Here is a 24,900-nt window from a genome sequence, read left to right on the forward strand (position 1 = left end):
GGTTTAGTTTCCTTTAATTGCGTCGCACGAAAGGCACGCAACGGCACGTACGCATGGAAGAAGTCAGCAGCCCGCGCGTATTTTACCCGGGGATACGTAGCGCGGGGATACCGTAGTCCGGTAGACCGTGAGAAAATCGCCGCACAATGAAAGTCCCCGTCGTTCCCGAGGAAATCGCGGATCGCCTTTTTCAAGAGTGAGACGCGCTCCGAATTCTATTCCCCCCCTCGCCGCGGTCGCGTCGTCAGTGCCCAGCTACCTCCCGCCGACCCGCGTTGAAACGGAGGAAAAGGAGAGAAAAAGAGAAGGGGAGGAGGAAGGGGACTTTACGTAACAATGGTCGTCTTTTGAAACGCGCTGAAAATATTGGTAGAACCGCTGTTGAAATCCGCGCACTTCAGTCGTTCCGAAATTGTCGGTAGACTGTGACGGCGATAAAACTGCGGGGCGCATTTACCTGCATCGCGCAGTATTGTGGATGACACATGGTGACATTCATTAGTGACAGTCACAAAGAAGAAGCGCGATATAACCGATTGATAAAAAAAGGGCGTATAAACGCGACGTTGAAATTGTGGCCAAATTAACCACAATCGCGTTGGTTGGTTCACGAAATATCGCGAATTTTATCGAGAACTATTGCCAAAGTTCACCCACGGATGACGAAAGTGATCTTTGGAAGACACAGAGAATGCGATCATCGGCCTCTCGCGAGGACGGTACTCGGCGCCGCACGCTTCCTTTCGCACGAGGCGCCGCGGTTTCGCGCTACGCCAAATTTAGCGGCGTTCACGCCGTTGTCAAACGTTCGCGCTCGGCGAAGGACCAAAGAAGGACCATCTCTCTCGGCCGCGAGCCCGCCATTTACGGTATCGGAAGCGTTGCGCAACATTCCGTTATTCGACCAACACGTGGGGCGGAGGACACGCGTGCGGCCTGCTGCAAGGGCGGTGCGTCGTACTATTACGCGCGTATACCGTAAATCAAGGCGTGCGCAGGGGACGTCGCGTTGCGTCGCGGCGTTTTTCGGCTGACAAGATTCGCCGGCACGCCGCCGGTTATTAACCCGCCCCGCCGCGCCACACGTCCGCCTGGCACATTTTCGCGCGTGAGAACAATACTGGAAACGAACGCGCGGCGTCTTCATTCATACCTCATCCCGACGGGAACAATTCCTCTGGAGCGGAAGCGCAGTCGCCATTCGCCATGAATAGAGCGCGGCTCGTGGAGCGAAGGTTGCCACTCGCAACTCGTGGTCGCGACGAATGATTCTTCGGTTAATATTCAGAAATGACCGAAATTCACAGATATATTACCTTCAAAACCAGATAAAAAAAAAGAAGGTGTTCTATGAGCATTCTTAATCCGCTCATCGTGACGCACTTTCTTTCATTGCCGTCAACTTTCGAAGGCTGCATCTCGAAAAAGCGAGCTTTTGCGGATATGCTATTTGCCAAGACTTTTATATAAAGCTTTTATATTTATAAAAAACATTATTATTATTATCATCAAACATTCGCGCCATTCTGCGGCCGACAGTCGTCGACGCGAACCTCCGCGCGTTTCCAAGCCGAGGGCTCCCCTTTCCGAATCGAGCAACTTTTCCCGTTTCTCACGTTTCCGCAAAATGTTAATCGTCCAGAGCGTTAACGATGCTCGTCGAGCAGGAGAATGCTCGAGGGAGAGAGCGAGCGTTTCGAACGCGCGTCGCTCGGCGGCGCGCGGCGTGTTACGCGCGCGCCCACGCCCGTCACGCGTGTTATGGCGCATAATTCCCCGGAAAAAATGCTACTTGGAAAACGAGCGTTGTCGGTGCTGGGACTGTATAAACAGCGAGCCGCGGTGTACGCGCTCGCATCGCGCGGTGAATCGAATACGCGCGGGGGACATGCAAATAAGTATTAAACGCCCTCTTACACACGCGCTCGCTCGACGTCTCCCCGGCGTTTAAACGACAAAGAGAGAGAGAGAGAGAGAGGAGGGAGGGGGGCGAAGGGAGAAGAGACGGCGTTCTTCTCTCCCTCTTAACAATGGGTGCATTATGTTACCGGCGTTATTATGCATAATGCGGCGGGTATCGTGATACATCGCGCTATACGTGCACGAAATACGGCTGGTGGTACGCCGCCTTTGTTGAGCCGGCGGTGTCGTAAAAAAATGCGGCCCAACGACCGCATTTGGATGCGAGGAGAAAACGAGAGCTCCGGAGGACGACGAGAGTGACAGTGAAAGGGGAGGAGGAGGAGGAGGAGGACGAACGCGTCGGCGATACGAAATGCAAGCGCGAGTCGTCATGACGAAACGTCTCCTTGCGCGTGTTTTTTTTTCTTTCTTCCTTTCTTTCTTTCTTTCTTTCTTGTTCCTTTCTTTTTTTCTTTTCTTCCCTCCAGCGCAGACGTCAGTCCGCGGAGTGTACAAAGATAGACTTCGACCTTTAACACGCGGATATGGCTTGCGGAGTGTGTCTCGATGCAAATTCGCGCGCGTGCGCGTCTAAATAGCGGGCGAGTCGCTTTGCGAGAGAGCTTAATCCGAGAACAGAGAGGGAAGACCGATCGTCGAGCCGCTGATGGAACGAAGCGTAAGAACGTGTCGGGACCACGTCGAGCGCGTGATTGAAGGTCGGACTGGGCTCGCTGATCGCAGATCAATCCCCCCGCGAGAGAGCTTATCCGCTCACGCTGCGTCGCGGAGGAGCCGCACGGTAGTCTCGTAACAAGCGGTGCGTTTAGCGAAGGCGGACGTGAATGAGAGATAGATCGATATCGCGTCGGCAATGAGTCCGATGGAGCCGGACGAGCACGCGAGTATGTCGAAAGAATGAGCGCGAGCGAGGAGGAGCCGCGATACGTACGGATCGCTGGATATGGCCGGCGCATGGCGCATGAATATTGATAAGGCATAAAACACATCCGCGATAACGGTAACGCGTTTCGATCGTAATGGATAAACCAATATTTACGGGACACACACGCGCGCGCCGCGTGCGTGTGTGCGTGATGTGAGGCACGCATGGCGACGTACGTACACACCGACGCTCTCATGGGACTCACACGCATATGCGTTGGTAGTCCCTCGGCTAATGTCCCTTATCGCGACAGCGACGTCTCCGTCTTTTACATTACAATTCTCTGCGGCCCTTGTGCATAATATGCAACTTTTCGAGTCCACAGCACACTGCGCAATGTCACCTTATCGCAAAGTATAGCGCTAAAGTTAAAAAGCAGATCGCCGCGATTGTGATTGTCTCCGTCACTTCCGCTAGAGAGCCCGGAGTTTCTACAGCTGATTTCTTGAAAATAATAAATAATAATTACGTGAAATATCTGCCCGAATGAAATAATATAATAGTATAAAATGGAGGGAGAATTTTTTACATTCTCAGGGATGATGTTCCCCGTTGGATTATTTATGGCTGTTTATGCACGCCATAATATTGTTGTGACGTAATATTATTAGCTGTCACATAATAGTATTTATCAGTCAAGGTGGGTCGCTACTGGTGTGACCCGCGTCGTCGTAGCGTGAATCTCACTTTATTCGTCCGGTATAACACGCGTAATTCGTGAGAATATTCGTGAGATGATCGCGTTTCGTTTTGTGAAACGAAATTACCGAGTAATACGGTACATCACAGCGTCTTATTATATCCGAGTTCGACTCACAAGTACATACAAGACGCGCCGCCGTATGCGAAGGCTGATCGGGAAGCGACGCGCGGAGTCGTCGATCGTGTCGCCGCTGAGCGCGACCAACAAACACAACACAGCCGCCGTAGAGCGGCCTGACGGCCGCAATATTCCGAGGTAAGGAAGAAACGCTACGCGAGATTATGCCGCGGAACACGTCGATGCGCAACCGCCGAGCGAGCGGAGAGTGCTGAAAGAAACGAGCGAGAGAGGACACGGGGATGCTGCGCGAACAATGGACATCGGATGACAGCAGCGCGCGCAAAAAGGTGAGCGCGCGAGAGCGCGCGAAAAACGAAGGCCTCCCCATTTTTCACCTGTGCGACAGGAAGTGGTTATGCATTCGCCATTACGCGCCAAGCGGAAGCACTGTGGGCTATGAGTGTATTGTACACACGGTGGGTTCGGTGGCCGGCCGTCGAGTGCCTCTCCCGCTTCGCGCTCCGATCGATGCTCGCGCGCGCGCGCGCCTACGAAAGGGAAGAAAGGGCGAAAGGAAGGAAGGGAGCAAGGCAAAACGACGAAGGAGACGCTCTGCCAGTAATTATACGGGGTGTCTGGACATTCGAGTGGACTGGGTCCAAGTGAAGGGGAACTTCCTCTCCTATGTGGCTTCCGAAATGTATCGCTTGAGAATTTGGCAATTTTGCCGATGAGCTATATTGAGAACGAGCTAATTTCATTATTGTCAGTCCAAACGTCTTTAATTGCTCTTTATTTACATTCTTTCATTAAGCGCGTCAGTCTCCGCAGAGACTGTTTCAGCTCATAAGTGGCTTGTCGAGGGAAGATGCGGAAGGTTCGCCTTGGTAGAAAATAGCGAGTTCGCTCACCCACCAAAGGTAATTGCATTAAAATTTTGATATTAAAATTTTATTATTAAAATTTTCGATAAGAATCCGAAGACTCGCAGCTTCGAAAATCCATCATAGACGGCGAATTATACCGGCGAATTACTTTGAATATATTCGAACAGCGCCATCTCACAACTTCACCCTTCGCTCACAACAAATTCAAGAAACCCGAGATATGTAAAAGTTTCTATAGAATTGCCATTTTCTCGTCCCTTTGTTCGCGCGAGCGACTGCCATTCCTCTTCGCCCTTTTCCCTATTAATTAATCAAGACGATCCCTCGGGGGCTAATTAGAGGGTCGTGCCTCCCGCTCGGCCGACGCAAGAACCCTTCATTTACGCTTTTGCGTATCGCCGCCCACATTTCTCTCGCTTCTTGCGTCGCCGCATTCCCTTCGGCCCTTCTTTCCCGCGCGTTTCCCCGCGCGTTTCGCCGCGCAAGAGATGCGTCACGCGTCGCGACGTCGCACTGTGCGCGGATTTGATCAGCGACGGTATGATCGCGTACGTGCGAAAGGCGGTTTATAACCTTTGGAGGACCGGAAACCAATTTATTGGCTTTTAACTGCTTTTGCCATTGGAGGCCCGAGAGCCAATTTATCAGGTTTTAACTTACTATTGTAGGATATTTTAATTTATTAATATTCTACTTTTATATTTCTATCATATTCGCTTATACGTTATACTTTGTATTGTACCAGTTTCGATTTGTAAACAGGATCGGGCAAACGCTCTCTGTGATATGACTGTCGAGCCGATAATACTTATTGTTATACTTTTGTTGTTATTCATTTGCGGTGAATGCGATGCACCGTCTTTGCGTTGTACTGTGCTTCAAACTGTACCACACCAAGAAAAATTACTAAATGTATTGTAAAAGCATTAGTCCTCTTATTTTTCCAATTACTTTTTTCATATTTTCGACAAAGTATGCATTTATTGCGAAATAAATTGATGTATATAAATATATATGATGCATTTTGACTGTCTTCTACATCATAAATTGCGGTATAAAAATTTTTATATATGTTATTTGTCAAACTTTTTCTCTAAAATGATGTTAAACAATTATTCTAATAATATCTAATAACGTTAAGTTGAAAAACTAAAAAAAAAGGATCCTGACTCTTTTCCGCAAGTCGGAAGCCAATATATTGGCGCGAAAGTGGCGCGCCATCTTTTTCGTCATTCAACCCAATGATGTTAATAATAAAGTTCTTAACCAAATACTTAAAATAAAAAAGTCGAAGAAAACAACTGCGGTCCTCTAAAAATTAATCATCGTTTGATCGCGCGATCGACGAAATCTCGGACGTGGCCTCGAGCGCGAATGAAGCGCAAACGGTAATACGAGCAGACTAACGAGTGCGCGAGAGCGGACTTGGTCCATGAAATGGAGCATAAACTCCTGACGGCCTACGACCACCGTGGACTCGCGTGAAAACTCGACGAAAGCTCATCAACGGGAGGATGAAACGGATTCCGATCGGCTGCAATTCATTTTCTTCTTCTTCTCCTCTGTTCTTTTTTCGTCCCGGCTTTATTGGGAGAAAGTGGATTGATGATAATGCTACGCTATCGGCCTCATCTAATTCGATGCGACTTCCGCCGTGTCCGTTCCGTAGAATTTTCATCGGGCTTCCTGCGAGGAAGATACGCTCGTCGACCGTAAATTCATTGGAAAGCCGCGCCGCGTGGCTTCGCCATTAGACCGGCTGGTATAATTGACAGAGGCAACACAAGGAGGATGCGGCGCATAGCCAATAACGACCACACGCCTGATGAACTCCCTTCGCAGCGAGCATAAGTTGCCGCACGTTGGCGTTTTTTACAGTGAATATATTTAACACGCTGAATGCCGCGGCGTTCACCTGGCATTACAATGCCATCGCGCGTTTCATCAAGTCTCATTCAGAAAGTAGAAAATAAATATAATAAAAATAATATAAATATGATAAAAATAATATGACAGACAACACGAGTACTGACACAGAACAATATAAAAATGATATCTAACGATAAAAATCCAAGCAATTGATCTTACCTGGAAAACATTCTCTATACAGCGAGAATAGAGAGTTTGCAAGAGACGAGCTGGCAAAAAAATATAAAAATGCACGCGCATCAACAAGTTTAGCGTAAACTTTGATGATCAATGAAGCTTTCGCACAATCAACGCGGCAGCGACGAGGAGCGAAGCTCCTCTCTCTCTCTCTCTCTCTCTCTCTCGCTTTTCGTCTTTTCTACACCGAATTATTCGCAACTTCCCAACTTCCAGCTCCATTTGTCTCAAACGCACCCGCGCAAAGCGCGCCTTATCGCATCCTACTCCTCAAGCGAGCGACGCTACCGCCGTCGAGACGAGCTCTCGTCCTGTGTTACTTTCGACAATTGGATTTTTCGACGGTCATCGAACGACCACCAACTACCGTTACGTACACGAAACGGTCGGAGAGTTCTCCTTCCGTCCGCGTCGGAAGGCCCGCGCCTCCGGCGCGGCGCGAATCCACGGAAGTACGATTAAGCGCGCTAATAGGGCCTCGGCGAAATGATACACCTGTCGTTTCAGCTGTTTCGCCGGGCTACAACAGAGGATGCGGCCGCGGCCGGATCGATTTGCGGCGGTGCGCCACTATACAGTTAGCCGTAATATCGGCATTCGGTTATCCCGGAGCCGCTACTTACGGCTTATCCGTCGCCGCCGCCGCCACCGCCACCACCGCCGCCGCTGCTGCTGCCGAGACCGAGCTCTTCGCGGCATATTATAACTCATTTATCTAGGACACTCGTCAGCCATATGACGCCATGCTCATGCGCGCTCGCGCCAGGATAGAGCCATCAACGCGTTCGTCCTTCGAAGCGCGAGAAGCGCGCGAACGACAGCCTTCGCAAAAATCTCATGTTGCGCGTCGCCTTTAATCATCTGCTAGACTAACGGGCCTGAGCCGCCTCTTTCCTCTCTTCTCCCCTCATTCTCTCTCTCTCTCTCTCTCTCTCTCTCTCGGGTGCAAACGGAACACGCGGTCGATCACCCTCCGATCGCCATGTAAATCGTTTATAAACGAGAAACCGCTTCGACTTTAGAGTCGGCGAAAATTGCGACAGTTGCGCCAGCTGGGGTTTTCTAACTAACGATATGTCGTGTGATTAATGCTAGCCTGGCGCTCACGGGTCAGATTGAGTCCAGCGGAAAATTAATAAAACCCACATAAACGTAGATTCTTTCACTTTGCTTACCTCTGTATAAAATTAATAGATAAAGTAATTAAATGCCAATAAGACGGTCCTGATTTCTCAGAAGAACCCATTTATGAGTCAAGCCCCGATACTTCAAAGATTATCCGTCCTTGAATTCTTTATCCCAAAGATAACGAGCCCGAGGGGTGTTTTCCCAAATTTCTCTCTCTTTGTACATTTGCAGATAATGAGATCTGCACATTGGATAAGTGCATTTGCGAATCATTCAAAGCATATCAGAGCAATATCGAGTGTGTGTGCCAACAAAGAGTTTTAATCGTATAATCATGTAGTATTTACGGCGTTGCAAAATGGCGAGGTGCAATTTCGTCTAGTGCAATAATTTCAATGAGATAATCACGCGACGATCAAGTGAGCCGCCGACGAGGCAGACGGAGGAGAGCAATGTGGCATCTGTTGGAAAAGCGGAACGGAAAACCACGGTTCGACAGCTCATTAGTTTTTCTCTCTTTTCTTTCGGCGAGGGTATATTTCGCGCCGCTTTTTTATCGCACGCACAAGCGCGTGCTCACGCGCGCTCCAATTGCGCTCCGCTATTTCCCGTTACGATTCGTTCGATCCTGCCGCGCTTCATCTCCGTCCGTAGAATTTGCTCGGTCGCTTGCGATTATTCGGTGCTCCTCGTCCGGCGCTTCTTTTTATTCCGATCATGTCGGCTTGAATCCGCGGCTTGTCGTCTCGCGTCGATGCGCGTTTCGAACGTGCGAATTAGAACTGCGTAACGAGAAACCAAACGATCCGGGAGAGAGAAAAAGAGAGAGAGAGAGAGAGAGAGAGAAACGAAGAAAAATAAATTTTAACTGAACGAATAAATAAATGAACGGATGGAGAACGACGAACGAGTCGACGAGCCGAGCGCGGAAACCAGAGACGCGGCTCGAGATTGCAAACTCTCCAAAAAGCGTCATCGCTTATCGCGACGTCTCTCGCGATTATTACGGTCAATTAACCGTCGGCCACGATAGCGGTCGCGACTAAGCGCTCCAGCCGCGAATCAATATGAATGCATCTGCACGTGCCCGGAGCGCCTCGTTCGCGAGACAAACAGCATCGATCTTCTGAGCGGCGGCAGCGCGGCGTCGACGAGTGGCGAGAAAAATCCAAGCAATAATCACGCGATTCTCTTAATCATTTCGCGCGTCCGGACGGGGGGGGAGGGGGGCAAGACGGCGGGGAATGCGTTACCGCGGCGAGCGTGATGAACGAACGATTTCGTCGAGCTGAGCTGAGTCGAGTTGTGCCTCATGTTATTTTGGCTCGAGTTCTTTTTATACGTTTCTTGCCGCTTCGGACTACGTTATTTGGGCACGCGTTATTTCAACGCGTTGACTTATAATTGAGTACGATTTCGTACTTGACCGTGCAGAGATCAGTGCCTTATCTGCCTTAATGTAGTCTCGCGAGGGGATTCGCAGTGAACGTGCACTCTAACGGAGAGAGAGAGAGAGAGAGAGAGAGAGAGAGAGAGAGAGAGAGAGAGAGAGAGAGAGAGAGAGAGAGAGAGAACAGCACATCGAATCAATCACGATTCCGTTTCAGTCGGCGAGCACTTACCTCGGAAAGGCGAGTCTAAGGTCAGCGCGGAGTTTATTCAGCAGCTCGCTAACCGACGTGAATTGTCTCAAGGTCATTTCGCCACTTCCGGATGCGTAACCGGAACTCGAGCTGGTCGTCGACGGCAGGGTACCTTGAGAGTCCTGCACGCTCCCCAACGGCCGTCTTCCCCATCGCCTCAGCGCGATCGCGTAATCCTCGGCGTTGTATGTGGGTGGTCTTAAGCGTTCCTGCAAACAGATCGATTATTTCATAAAGATAAAGTCGGGTTTCAACGCCGCGCGTTATCTTACTCCGCGAATATTCGCTGGCGGAGTCAGTAGGGTTGTTGAGTCAAAGATTAAACAGACGAGCGAGATGATGATGCTAGAGAAAAGGAAGTTAAAGATCATGTAAACAAGGGATATAACAGTGATGAAGAGAGTAAATACAGATAGAAAGAGATAAAGACGAGAAGTGAAGATACGGAGAGAGATAAAGCTGAGGTAAAAGGTGCAATTAGCATCGTCGGTACGACAAAGTGAAACCAGCGAATAGCGAGAGGACAAAACATCTTTTTCATTTGCATTGAATTAGGATAGCGACGTGGCGAGCCACGTCGCATGAATTTCGAAGAGCACGAGAATTATTGCCGCTTGCGACCATGAAATATTCATGTCGAAGGGTAGGAAGATATCTCCGGCTAATTTCACGGCGCTTCCGATCGTAAATCGATAGAATCATGGTGATTATCGTCTTTTCTCGCTGTCCGTAACTAGCGAAGCGCGGCTGAAGCTTGCGCGAGAACGTGTACCATAATGAAAGTCGGATCGATCATCAAAATCAATCGTTTGTGCCGTCAATCGTTGACTTGCGTCAGCCTACAAGTACGTCATTTTCGACGAAACTTGAGCTTGACTTGTGTGACTGAGAGAATAGATCCTCCGATGATGATAAACAATGACGAATATTCTGAATATTCGTGTTAATGTCAATTTACAATCGCACTGAAACTATGTTAATATTTTCAATTTCTGTCAATATTAATTCTGTGAATTAATATAATAGTTCTCAGATATCAATTTACATTGATATATAAATCACGCTTACTTCTGTCTTATTATCAATTCGTATCGACGTAAATTCGCGTTAATATCATAACATGCTTGCTACCACAGCGAGAAAAATAATTATTAAAAAATGAAGAGTATCTTTCAATGAGTAATATTAAATTTACTTAAATTCAGATTCTTCTGTGTGTAAACAGCATGAGCAATTGCTTTTCCGCGGAAAGCTAAGGTCTAATTGAGTAAATGTATATCTTGTCACTCGACGAGAAATTTATCTTAGTGTAAAAATACATTGGTACATTGATATAAATAAATATTAGCACGATAGTTATACCGAATAAATGTTCTTTTATCTTTTTAGATACCTTTTTCCTCTCAGTACACGATTATATAAATTCATACAAGTGAACGCACTCCTCGGCCTCGACCGTAAAGATAAAAGACAGACAGTCGCGCGGCCCGCCCCCTTTCTCGGTTTTCAGCGTTTCATTATCATGGAATCGCGATTCTTATCGACTTGTGTTTCCTCGCTAATACGCAGCCGTTGTATACCACGCGAACAAATTACGTGAAATTGATTTACTTTCATGCTTACGGTTTATATACCGAATGTATAAATTATGAAGCATTCCGCTATTGACGTACACACGGAAGTGTGTATGAATTATTCAAATGAGTCCATTACATTGAGAATCGTTCCCGTAAGCACACGTATACACGCGGTCTCGCTCCCTCTTACCTCTCGTCCTCTCGGTTTCAACGTAGCGATGTGAGTTTATTAAACGGCCGGAGCGGTTGGTCGAGTCCGCCTCGAATACTGGTAGCAATAAGCAGCGTAATTCACGTCGGAGAATATATCCGGCGGTCGTCAATTAAAATCGACCGAATGAAAGACCGCGCGCGCGCGCGCGTTATCCGAATGTTATTCCGGTCTCTCGTTCGCGCGAACGGGCGATTTCACGTGGCACGCAGGCGTTAGCGCGGAAAAAGCGTTGTTGTACGATTATAATATAATTGCATGCATGTACGTAAAAAGAAAGCTTTGGAGCTGGTCGGGCGAACTTGTGCACGAGAGGATAATCGCGGCAGAGGGGAGCGGACAGGAAGTCAGAAAATTCACGTCCGACACGTCGGCGAGCTCGTGCGGTCGCGCGGTGTTCCCTCCGTGCGGGAACTATCGCATTGTCGACGAAACCGCAGTAATAACCATGGCATTCGCCAAGCGGCACCTCGCGAAATATCGGCTACCGACCGCAGTGTGTTTTGTCGAACGAAGAAGAAACCGAGGGAGCCGAGAGAGAGAGAGAGAGAGAGAGAGAGCGAGAAAAAGGCTGGACACGCGTTGTTCTGAAATATATATCAAAGTCTAAAAAGTGAAACAATTTCCTGAAAAGCCGCGGTAGGGCGGGAACGAGCGTATTACAGACGAGCTCCTCGCACGGAGAAAAATGTTTCGAACGAATTCACTCCGACTTATTATTTCTGGTCAACAGAATTTTTCCGCTCAACTGAAATTATTGTATCGTTCGCATTTCACTGGAATTCGATGAAACACTTTTCTCCGTGAGTTATTTTTCACAAATTCTCGTCCTTGGACGTTAGAAATATTGCTAACAGATACTAATATTAGAAATATTATTGTTACTTGACAAATTCTCTCTCTCTCTCTCTCTCTCTCTCTCTCTCTCTCTCTCTTTCTCTATCTTTCTTTCTCTCTCTCTGTCGGAACGGTAAAAAGATCACCATCGGATGACAATTGCACGACTGCGAACATCGCTCGCTCGTTAATTAGTCCACAGGGGCGCTGCTGCTCCTGACTGACTAATTAACCGGCTGAATTGACTTTTAACCGATGCTAATCAACCGACGCTTAACAATACCGTGAAATCCCCCCGAGGGCCCCGAGACGGCGTCCTGACGATACAATTACCGGACTTGGTTCGTCAACACTTTCGATGATCCGATAATCGACTCTCGACAGGAGTCATTAATCTCCCGCGTGTTTTTATCTTACGCATTCCACGCGATTTAAGTGAAATCGCAAATTCTCCCGGTTCTCGACTTTCCCGCGACGATGAAGCGCCGCTGTATAGTAGACGCACGCGATATCCCGTCACAGTCGATCTAATTTCGAGCTCATCCGCGTGCGCGCGAGCGCGTGATTTCCATTTTCATCCATTTCGTCGCCGATCGAGTGATTTCGATGTGCCGGCACTCGCCCGGGTAAAATTCGCGCGACTTTCACGCGCGAGTGTCCGAGTGAAAACACGCGCGTGTGCACGGCGTGAACGCGCAGGCAGGGCGCGTCGCGGCGCGATTTGTCGGAGCAACACGCGCGATAAGTGGCGCGCTGCTCGATTAATCAAAACGGCCGGGAATAATTATGAATTATCGCTATCACAACAGACGATTGATCAAGCCGCCCGTGATAAATACCGGATTACCGCTCGTGAATTGTCGCGACGTATATTAATATCCGCGGCGCGCGATTCCCGCGAGCCGCGGAGACTCGATTCTAAACGCGGTCGCCCCCGCTCGCTGATAGTCGTCATTTTAGCGACGTAGCTCGAGCGAGCTCGTGATGCAGCCTATCTCTGATAACGTCCCAAGCATCTCGGATAACGCAAAAATGTATGTATGATACTACAAGCATCTCCGGCACGACAAGCACCTCCGACAGCGCGAGAGAGTATCAAGCGCTTGGGAATATTCGCTTGTTATTCACGCGTTATTCACGTTTACGTGCGCGTGCACGATCAAGTTGTAAACGCGTGTGCCGTTAGCGACAAGGTCAAGGCGGAAAGTGACTTTGCTACTTCAGCTCGAAAGGCCAGCCAAGCAAGCGAACGAGCGAGCGAGCGACCAAGCAGCCAGTCAGTCAGCCCGCCGACCGTTTTCTTAATGTTCCATTTCTTGTCGCATGTCAACCGAGGAGCCGGGGTGATGGAGTTCTCACGGCGCGGAGGAGCAAAACGAGCGGCCGCGTCGCCGCCCTACCTGCCTCCTCTATATTTACTCAAAGTTAAAAGATATGCTAATCGAAAACATCCTGGCTCTCGCTGGTGTGCGTGGAACGGCTGTTTAACGCGACTCGAGTTACATCATAAAGTTTCCGCGGCCATTTACACGCCCTAGCGGGCCGACACGCGACACAATCGTCTTCTTCTCTGTTCCTCTTTCAGCGTTCTTTCTTCGCCGGGACACCGGTAATTTACCTTACGTCGTTTCCACCTTACCTTTTCCGGCTGCGGTCCCCACGGCTTCACGACCAGCAGTTCCTCCTCCGCGTTCGGCGCCATGTCCGACTCGCTGAAAAATCAGAAATGGAGAAACTGGTTATTGAGAGAGGCAGTGAAATCGGAAATCTCGTCGGCGCATGTTCGATTTACGAAGAAAGAAATCGGCTAGAAAGGACCAAGCGGCGGCGTTACGAAAGTTTTCTCGCTGCAATCGTGTCAAATCGAAGAAACGTCCGCAAAAAGCAAGTCAAGGCGGCAATCTGACGCCAGAAATTGGAACATCAAACTAACGCTGAAATAATAAAATCTCGGGGAGACAATGATACACGTTGTCCCGATTAAAGTGCGTCTTCGTCCAGCGCGGTCGATGTGGACTGCTGATCTTAGATCAGAGAAATCGTTAATTTCCCTTATTCGTTTCCCGCCCTCCGCCCTCCCAAGCCTGCGAAATCGCGCACGCCGAGCGATCGCCTGTGTCGCGGAACGACTCGCGCGGAATTTGCTTCGTGATGTTTTCAAACGGTACCTCACTCACGCGGTGCGTTCCGCCAGGACGGAGCGCGGAGGTGATAGCGCGCACCAGCTCCGAGTGCATTATTACAGCAACTGGAAATGTTCATTTCGCCGATCGATCGTTCCACACCTCGGATCGTTTCGAATCGTGTTTCAGTCGATCTCTTTTTTCCGAAGAAACACACACACACACACGTACGCGCACGTGCGCGCCCGTACGTGTGTGTGTGTGTGTGTAATTAAGTGTGATTTCGGTGAAACTGCACTCAATTCGACGTGTGCGTAATTTCGATGGATTTTCAGCTATAATTCGAAGCGAAACTGAGTGAGAAGAAGAATCTAGCGGCAAAGTAAACGTAACCGCGCGTGAATCATTTTCCCTCGTCTTCTCGAGAAACCTCGTGCGCTTCGAACCGTACGAGAAGTATCACGCAATTCTTCCTGCTGTTGATGCGCAACACTGAGGAAAAGTCGTTTAAGAAGAACAAGTCTCAGAATTATGCAAATTTTGTCGCGCAAAGTGGATTCCGGTCAAATTGAAGAGAAATTGAGCCGGATCGGAGAGTCTGAAATCAAGCATTCGAGTTATACAAAAATAAAATAAAAAATTAACGAATTAATTTTGTTACTAACGGAAGAATTTAACTAGCGCTGAAAGCGATTAACAAAACTGAAATATAGTCTTTATGATCGTTTTATTGAGCTGAACAAAATTTTGAATTCGTTTCGTACAAACAGGAGCTTGAAAGAACGCCAAAATATTGCCGAGACGAGATTGGGACAGTTAGTTCGCCTCGATATTTAACTCTAGAACTATCAAGCGACTAAAACAGACCGATTTGTAATTTTCTGATAAAAAATGATTCGAATTTATCTAGCGATTTTGCATTCCCAACGGATATCAAAAAGAAAAAGAGGCCGTTGAATGAACGTCCCCAAAAAAGGCCGCCGTTTCCAGCGCTCCGCTGGAAATATGTCGCGTTGATAATCGGTAGAATCCCAGAAACAATTCCATTCAAATCGCAGTATTTTCTTCCCCCCCATCAGGATAAAAGCTATCCTTCCGGCCGCGATCGCAAAAATACTCTCCGACCGACACGACGACACCTTCGCGCGGCAAAGTCGACGCTCGCTGCTTCTCGCGCGCAGATGAGAAAATGCATATCACGTGATGATCGTGATCGTGTGTATTAAACGCCCGGCTATCATGGCGATAGTGATTGCATTTCGCACCTCGCTCGTCCTGTATGCAGATAATCTTATCCGCCCTGATAAAGACCGAACTCGTTCGCGCTCGCGATAGCGCTTCACGGTCCGCTGCCGCGCGACGATTCCGCCGCGACGACACACCGCGAAGACACGGAGCACGGATGCTTAGTTTTGTAGGTTACCTGCGATGATAATGGGAGTCACGATCCCGCCCCGATCGGTCACGATCGCCGTATGATGATCGGCGTATCGACGGCAAACCGACCGGATCGGAGACGCGCGCGCGCCTCTCTAACATTTACGAGCTCCTCGCGGCCGGCGTGACCTCGCGCGACCACGAGTCGCCGCAAACAGCCACCCGCCGCGCGGTCGGTTACCGTAATTCGATTTACAAGGAATACCATTCCGCGATAATGGCGCTCTATCATAATCGGCGCGTGGAAACGCGTCCGCCCGCGGAGCTCGTCGGCCGGGGACGCGGAACTCTCCCAGCCCCGGCGCGGGCGATCGCGACCGCGACGCCTCGACGCGCCTCGACGGCGCGATTGGCGCTGTCGACGTGAACCGGTTGTTTTTATACCCGGGCACACACCCGAGGCCGGAAAATATTCTTTTGTAGCAGCGTGTATTTGCCTTCGCATACGAGTATATTCTCGTATGAGAGAAAATCACGATGAGCCTCGAGTTGATTCTCGATGCGGTAATTAAAGTGAGTCGTGAGTCGGACGTTGATGTTCGGCTATAGACGTGTTTGTTAACTTTGTATCGCTTGAGACCGCGTAAGAAAATATTAAAACAAGTTCGAGAAAAGATCAGTGCTTCGCCGGATATTCAATGTCTTATTTTCACGTATATTTGACGTGTGGAAAACTGAATATTTCAAGTAAACAATGACCGCCTCTCGTGGATCTTATCTCAATGGTTTCACACACGAAATAACTCGGAGAACAAAGAAGCGAGTATAAGAAGCAAATAACTGGATACTCGGACTCGACCGTCCTGAGAACTATCGATATATCGATAATAAGCATTCGCGGGATCGGCATAACAGCCTTAACATTCAGCACAAGTCTACCAGTTTATCACTTTCTAGTCATACGAATTCCTTTCCAGACATTAACGTAAAGCTACCACTCGTGGCAGACGTACCGCTTTGACCGCGTCGTTCCACCTACTTTGGACAATAAATAGCAAAAAAAAATCAATATTGCCTGCAATTAAAAAATCCTAATAACCTAGTCGCGCAAAATGTTCAGGCTATTACACCGGTCTGTGTAAACCTAAATAGCCGAGATACCAGGTGTTCGCTCATCAGAATCGACGTACAGCACTAGTCGACACCGGGAGACTGATTGATTCGAGCGTGCTGATGAAAATGGATGTCACCGCCGTCGTTACACTTAACGACTTTTACCGGCTCGGCCTCGCGCGGGCCTCTTCTCGGACTCGATAAGATTCCGGTGCGTTACCAACGCATCACCATGTCGCTCGGGTCTCTCCCTCGCGGAAGCACCGCGCGATGCGTGCGTGCGTGCGTGCGCGGGACACTTGAAACGCGTGCTTGGAAAAGGTAGCCGCGCCGTATACGTAAGCATATGTATATACATATATATATATATACAGGCAGCGCGCGCTCTCGGGAGACAGCTCGCGAGGCATTGACCCGTACGCGAGCGGTTAGTCACACATATGTACGCGTATCACCCGATACGTATGCACGTCTACGCGCCTGCACCGCCGGGTGCACACCACACACACACACACATACACATACACACACACACACACACACACACACACGTACGTACACCGCGAGCCGCGGTACTTTAATAGCGTTAAACGGCCCATGCTCCCTCCACGTATGTATCGCATGTATATATATGTATTCATCTCTCTTCTTTCTCTCTCTCTCTCTCTCTCTCTCTCTCTCTCTCTCTCTTTCTCGACGACTACCGCCGTGTGCCTCCGACAATTCGCTACTGTATCCGCTACAGATTTCCGTAATGTGTATCGGACCGCTCATGGCGGTGTGCCGCATAGTTTCGCCCACCCTAGGAACACCTTGAGATGCTGCGCGGGATATTGTCGGAATCGTAAGGACTGAACGCTTTCATTACGAAGAAACGAGTGGTATGTATAATTAAGTATGTGTATGATTTATAATTACATATATACACATACATATATATATATATATATATATAATTATATTTATATTTATAATATATATAAGTTCTTACCCTCCAAACGAAAATTTTTGTTCGCGGCCCACTTATAAAGGACGTCTTTTCGTGACTGGGTCGAACGGAATGATGGAAAAAGCCGTATACTTTTATATAGTGTATTGAGAGCCGCCTTTCGAGTTCTCCCTTTTCTTGCGTCTGAAGGAGCAAGTCGCGAGAGATTTTCGGTGTGTTCGTAATGTAATTTACGAGGTAATAATTTCCAAAGGAAACATCCCCCTGTCACCGAACGATTACACTGTAATGACGCGTTTCTCTTCGGCGCGGTGGACGAGGGAAGAGAAGCTCTCCGAGATTCTCTTTGGAGAACTACCGAGGGAAGTGTGTATAGAGGAGCTCTCGTTCATTGTCTAGAAAATTGATAGGTACTGCGGCGCGTAACGAGGCGCCGCGACTCGTTAAAGCGATTATTCCAGTCTGGCCGAAGTGTTGCGTAACGAAAAATGCCGGCGCGGCGCGGCACCACTAACTGGCGGATCATCGACTCTCATAATAACTGAGTCAATTCGATTGTGTTCGCGCTGTGCGAGCTGATCCCGCTGAGGATCCGCTAAATCCGCGAAACCCAATTTTCCCCGGTCGCGCTCGACGAAGAAGGCTCAATTCGCAGCCAACGGGACGTAAAAGCGCGCCGAGTGACAAGCATCGAAAAGCGTTGTGAAGCGGTGCGCTTGGCGTTAATCGATTAAAACATCTCGGATGACTAAAATAGTCGGCAAATCAACCGTCAAAATTAACCAATCGTCATATATATAACGATGGACAATTTAATCGATTGATGTAATGAATAATTAATCAGAGAATAATCAGCCAAGTCAATAATTGATTGAAACTATCGTTGTACTACGCAATCATAACTTAGTCGACGTTCATTTGCACGCTTCAGTCGACCAAAATTTCAATCAACTAATCATCGCCCAATATCGTCGTCAAATTCTTCAATTGTATCCATTAATTCTGTTTACCCGATTCGTTTTATTTGAGTAATCGCTTCCATATTTTTTTCTTTTCTTTATCGTACATATATTTATCGTTTCCCTGCTTATCATTTTTTGTTCGTGCAATAATATTTGTCATTTCTTATCGTTACGATATAATTACGGCAAAATTCCATTGATCTTTATAATCGTTCGCATTGTATCCGGATCAACTTCGACTATCTGACTAGATTGGCTTGTCGTGTATCACATTGTATCATATCACATCATATCACACATATATCACATGCCATAACATATTTTATATTGCATTGTATATCGGCGTACGATAAGAGCGATTCGAAAACCCAACGAGCCTGAGAAATTTGAACGCCGCAATTCCGAAAAACTTGGCGAAGCTGTCCCAGCCTCCGCGGCCTCCGCGGCCATCCGGTATCGCAGAAGCATCCCCGCCGCTGGAGAGAGACGACGCCACATACCCATATCCCGCGGTTTAATTACAGCCGAGGTCGCAGGCCGGCAGCCGCGCGCTATTCGCGCGCGGCACCGGGTCGGACCTAGAGCCGCGCTCGAAGAAGTACGAGAAGCTCAATGCGAGACACGGGGTCATTGCGAGTCACAGGGTGGCGGAGGAGAACGAGGGGGAGGCGGAGGTGAGGAGGGAAGAGGAAAGGGAGAAGGAAGACATTGTAAGCATCACGATGCTCGTAATGCTTCCCGTCGAGAGCGGCGTTCGCCGCGAATATCAGATATCTCCTCGCGGCGCGCGGATGAGCGCGCAGGGAAGAAGAGAGGAGGGGGAGGAGAGGGTCTTCTCCTCCAGGAGGAACGCGATCGGCGCCTCCTCGCTCGTCGGCGCCGCGACTCCTCGGGACCCCGGGATCGTCGATCTTGACGACCATTAGCGGACGTACACGTGAGTCCGGGTGGGATTTTTTCCCGCTGCCGCGGCTGTTCCGGGAGTCGCGTTCGCTCGTTCGTTGGTTCGTTCGTTCGTTCGTTCGTTCGTTCGTTCGTTCGTTCGTTTTTTTTTTTTTTTTTTTTTTTTTTTTTTTTTTTTTTTTTTTTTTTTTTTTTTTTTTTTTTTTTTTTTTTTTTTTTTTTTTTTTTTTTTTTTTTTTTTTTTTTTTTTTTTTTTTTTCGTTCGTTCGTTCGTTTTTCGTTTTCGTTCGTTCGTTCGTTCGTTCGTTCGTTCGTTCGTTCGTTCGTTCGTTCGTTCGTTCGTTCGTTCGTTCGTTCGTTCGTTCGTTCGTTCGTTCGTTCGTTCGTTCGTTCGTTCGTTCGTTCGTTCACTTCACTCGCTCGCCCGCTCGCACGATGGAATGCTAACCGACGACGGTGCGCGATGTGCCCGGAAGTGCAGTTGATTCCCCATACCTGATTCCGCTGCGGCGATCGCGCGAAAGAAGCGCTCGCGTATTCGCGTATTCGCGCCCCGCGGGCCCGCAAAAACCCAGGCAGCAGCCGGATGCTCGTAAACTTTTGCACCGCCGCCACGCGGACGGCTAAGACAAGTCAGATTTCGCGCGTCAGCATGTTCCGTCTCTTCGCGTACTATCACTATTTCTAGTACTGTTACTATTGCTACTATCACGATCAGTGCTATTACTAGTACCGCTGCTATTACCACTACTATTACACACTGCTGCTGCTGCTGCTGCTGCTGCTGCTACCACACGTAAAAAAGAAATAAGTTGGTGCTACCAATTAAATATCAAGAGCTGAGTCGAGCTCGATTAAAAGACTGACCGCCTTGTTGCGATTGGTAATACAGTTGGAAATAAAATGCATTTATTGCAAAATTTAATAACTGAAGTTAAAAGATTAGATTAGTGCGAATGGCTATTCAGATAGACAGGCGATTTTAGTAAAGGTGCCACTCAGATTTCTCTATTATATTTTAGATATTAAATGGTTTCAAACTAATTCTGATAACTTTTTCCGTATTTCTATTTCGATGATGAATACAAGGACTATATGAGTCACTCATATAACGAAAGTGTAAAGTTTATGAATTTATATGGCCCACATATTTATCTTACAGGGTGACGAAATAAAAATACAAAAAAAATAAAAAAAAAAAGATACAAAAAGACACCCAAAACAGTGTCGGTGTAAAGTGTAATAAAAAAATATGAGCTTGACATTCGGTAAATTTGTGTTGTTGCATTAGTAATAAAAAGTTTACATTATTTTACGATGCAGACCTAACAATCAATTCAATAGAGTACACTTCCTTCACAAGTGTAATTAAAAAGAGACTGCCGAGTTTCCATCCTCGATTGTCTCACGTCGTAATAATGAAAACCTATCCGGATAAGAAAGTGGCACCTATTCAGTAAGCAACATCGCATCAATAGGTTCTAATTTCCCACTCAACAATGTAACAGTTACATACATCATGCATTATATCGCACTTACATTGTTGAGTGGGAAATTATAACATTGATGCAATATTACCCTCAGCTAGCGTTTACTAGGTCATCGCGCATCATGCATGTGCTAAAACGTCATCGACGCAACCATCGTTGCGCCACCGGCGCGAACGATAATTTCTAACTTGATAATTATGAACAGTTGTAATCGGGATGACTAATTGAAACGAATAATTCTAAGTCGGAACAGCCGATAAAACGACTAACGACGACATTAGCACTCCCGTCTCGACTTCAACGAAACATCTCGGCTGCCCCGGCTACATCTCAACTTCTCCTGCCGACGCTCGCTAATCCTTTTCTTGCGTACACGTCGGATTTTTCCACAGCCCGACGAAGCAACATATCTTCTTCGCGTACTCGTACTCGAGGCGCGGCTCATGGGAGATCGCTCATCGAACGCGGGGACCGTTTCTCCTTCGATGCGCGCGCGCGCGCGAGAACGCGATAACAATTACATGAGATATTATTTCGCATGAGGCACCTAATTAAGGTGTAACCACGCTCTCTCATGGGATTCGTAATAATCTCACATTCTAGCGTAACCCGCGATGAATAATGAATCGCCCGGAGTCACTCGACTCCGTACGTTAAGTTGCCCGGACACGCTAGATCGTTGGGAAATAGCCGCCTCGCGCGTATCGTCGTAAATCGTAATCACGGTATCACACGATCCTACATTATGTTTATTAGATAATCAATATGCAGATCAGTTCTCTCTCTCTCTCTCTCTCTCTCTCTCTCTCTCTCTCTCCCACGGCAGAGTCACGCCGGATTCCTTCCTAAATCGCTGAAACGAGCCTCACCGGCGGACGGATCACTTCGGGACCGAAGAGTCCGCCGCTTTGCATATTCATTGTATACACGTCGTTGACGCATGACGCTTTTCGCATAATTCTTTCCGACAAAGTTAGAGGCGCATCAAACTGCGGTCACAACTGCGGGCCACCGCTCGTGCGTGGGTTCGCGTCGTAATCGGCTACGATAATGACCTAAGTGACAGAACTATAAACTTCAGCATGTTATTTAAGGTATAAGCCGTGTAATATTCTTGAGAGCTGGATAAATTCTTCCTTTGTTGGTAATGAGCTTTCCTAAAATTTCCGACGAATATATCTTAAGGCTTATTATCGGAAAATACCAGTGTCATTGAAAATTACCTGAAGGATGGAGAGCAAACTAGCAATAGAATGCTACTCTTCTCCGTGCACCAAGAGGGAAAGAGGGAGAGACAAACTTGCGCAACAATCGGTAAATATTGGTCCTTCCTCACGCTCTTCTTGCTGGCAGCATAAAAATATCTACGTTTATCCTGAATCCTTCGTTGCAACGAAAACGCGTCTGGTCCAGTCACGGTTGGGTCGCGCGCGTCAACTCAAGCAATTTTCTTTCCCGCATTTGTAACGTCGGATGTCTCGTACGCTGTCATCTCCTTCAGCTCCTGTGATAACCGATTATACCGCCCGTATATACCGCGTACGCCCGTCAACAGCAGCTGTCCATCGTGACAGTTTGATGAGCACCTCGCTTCATTGTGTCTGAAGCGTTCTGCAAGCAACTCGTATGCAGGCGTGAGGCTTTCATCGTGGTGATCACCGGCACGAGTTCGTCTCCGACACGCGTGAACGTACTCGGTTCGCGTCACGCATCGTAAAACGCGCGAAAAAACGCCCGACGACCCCGATCTAGGAAAGGAGAGGATCCAGGACGCGCGCGCAACCAGGATCTCGAGAGCGGGAAAGTCCGCGGGGTCCGTGCACGTGCGTTGATTACAGAGAGCTCGGTCCTGTCGATTAGTCGCTGCCGTAGTCGTGACGAAAGTAAAAGAAGATGAGGAAAAAACGAACGAGAAAAGGACGCGAGGGACGAGGAGGAACAAGGGGGGCGGCGGCGCGAGGAGGAGCCACGGCCGCGGTCCAGGCCGATAATAAATGTGAGATCAGATCTCGCGCCGCTCGTTTTACCGGCGTGAACTCGCTCGAGCGCGAGCAGCCAATCCAGATTATTTGAATATCGTTGGATAAATGCTCTCTCTCTCTCTCTCTCTCTCTCTCTCTCTCTCTCTCTCTCTCTCTCTCTCTCTCTCTCTCTCTCTCTCTCTCTCTCTCTCCCTCCCTCTCTCTCCCTCTCTCTCTCTCTCTCTCTCTCGTTCCCGGCCAGCTCTACGACGACGGCTATGAACCGTCCCCACGGAAGGACTCTCCCGTCGGCGGACATAATCCTCGCAGATCCGTTCCGCTACACGTCGTGTTTATGTCCAAAGTAGCGCGTATCGCTGATGACTTTGTGAATATATTAACACCAGGGTGTCATAACGCGAACGTAATGTCCCCATGGACGGGTCTCATCGAGGATCGCAATCGCGTGAGATCGCCGATCGATTGGACGGATAAGTCGCCGTCGATGGTTACTCGGCTTTTTGTCCGAAGGGAAAAAAAGATTCGAAGAAGAGAGAGGGAAAGGGAAAATGGAAAAGGTTTCTTCTCCGTTCTCGGCGCGGATATCTCGAGTCGTAAATCAATCCCAAGCTTGAAATCCAATTTGGTTGGAAGGTTAAAAAATAATCAATGTATTTCAAGTCGGTTTTATGGCCGCCTAACGTCGTTGAACTAAACGCTGAGTTTGTTTCGTACGAACAAGAAATTAAGGAGACCTAGATATTACCAAGGGAGTTTTCGAGCCGTTGGTTTACTCTTTTATACAAGCTAATTGTACAAGCTGTACAATTGTGATACGCAATCCTAAACTCGGGTTCGCTCGGCACTGAAATTACCGACGATTAACGCGATCTAATTAACCTAATGACAGGCTTTGGAAAAGTCGGGCAAGGGCAAAAATATTGATTTACTTCGTCCGGTATTGCTCCATGTCCGTTAACAATATAAACTGCATCGTTATCTGAATCCGAGTAATTTTTACAGGAAATTACAAAGTAGTCCTTTCGATCACTTTGTCGTTCTAACGTTGACCCGAGACGAGGATTGTTTTCGCCGATCCCTCTTTGCAGGACGGAAAATCAAACACGCTCCGAATGATCGCGCGCAATTGCGCGCAAACGTCACTCCCATTGACGACGGATCGCTGCCATTGATCATGGAAATGACTGCGAGTCGTCGCCTTCCTGGAACCGGAGTCCAATCGGGAGCAGTTTCACCGAGAAAACGATTCGTGTGTTGATGATACACGCGGCGTACGCGCAGGAAATTGAAGTCATTAATGCCGGATCGGCAGAGAAAGAGAAAGAGAGAGAGAGGAGAGAGAGAGAGAGAGAGAGAGAGAGAGAGAGAGAGAGAGAGAGAGAGAGAGAGAGAGAGAGAGAGAGAGAGAGATCAGTAACGCCCATTGCTCGAGATGCGCGTAACGTCAAGTGTCCAGCATCTTCGTCTCTCGATAATCACACACACACACACACACGTCTCATACTTTCTACCTTAAAGGCCGAAAAGCCTCTCGCTGGGAACTCGGGCAGAGGGCGTTGCCCGGATATTTCTTTCTCTTTCCGATAGAAAAGAAGAAACCAGCCAACCAGCGTGATGAAGATGAAGATCGACTCGTGCGGGAAATTACAATCGATTTGTTAGGAAACGCGAGGCTCCTCTCTCGCCTCTCTCTCTCTCTCTCTCTCTCTCTCTCTCTCTCTCTCTCTCTCTCCCGTTTCGTTCAGATGAACACGCGAGATACTCTTCTTCGTTTTTACCCTCCGCGATCGAGTCGCGCGTTGACACGGTACGCTCTCCGGAAAGAATTTCGCATCAGCGTGGAATGTCTCATGGAGAATAGCTGGGAGAGGACACGCAACATTGGCTGCGTCTCGCATTGGTCGTCCGCTCCAGAGGTGACTCGCGCGCTTGCAAAGTTTCCTCGCGAATAGATCCGCGGAAAGGATAGGATAGGAGAGGAGAGAGATATCTAACGCGCGT

General features: G+C 48.3%; 1 protein-coding gene across 5 annotated transcripts in view; it reads right to left on the reverse strand.

Annotated features, from left to right (window-relative positions):
- Positions 1–24,900, reverse strand: part of mwh (multiple wing hairs) — a 58,262-nt gene that overhangs the window by 9,923 nt on the left and 23,439 nt on the right. For all 5 annotated transcript variants that reach the window (XM_025303413.1, XM_025303414.1, XM_025303415.1 and 2 more), the window contains 2 exons: positions 13,640–13,712; positions 9,355–9,584 (listed from right to left, as the gene is read on the reverse strand). In XM_025303413.1, coding sequence (XP_025159198.1) covers positions 9,355–9,584; positions 13,640–13,712 — 303 coding nt within the window. The remainder of the gene's footprint in view (positions 1–9,354; positions 9,585–13,639; positions 13,713–24,900) is intronic.

Source organism: Harpegnathos saltator, unplaced genomic scaffold (assembly GCF_003227715.2).
Source record: "Harpegnathos saltator strain DR-91 unplaced genomic scaffold, Hsal_v8.6 scaffold540, whole genome shotgun sequence".
Lineage (NCBI taxonomy): Eukaryota > Metazoa > Arthropoda > Insecta > Hymenoptera > Formicidae > Harpegnathos > Harpegnathos saltator.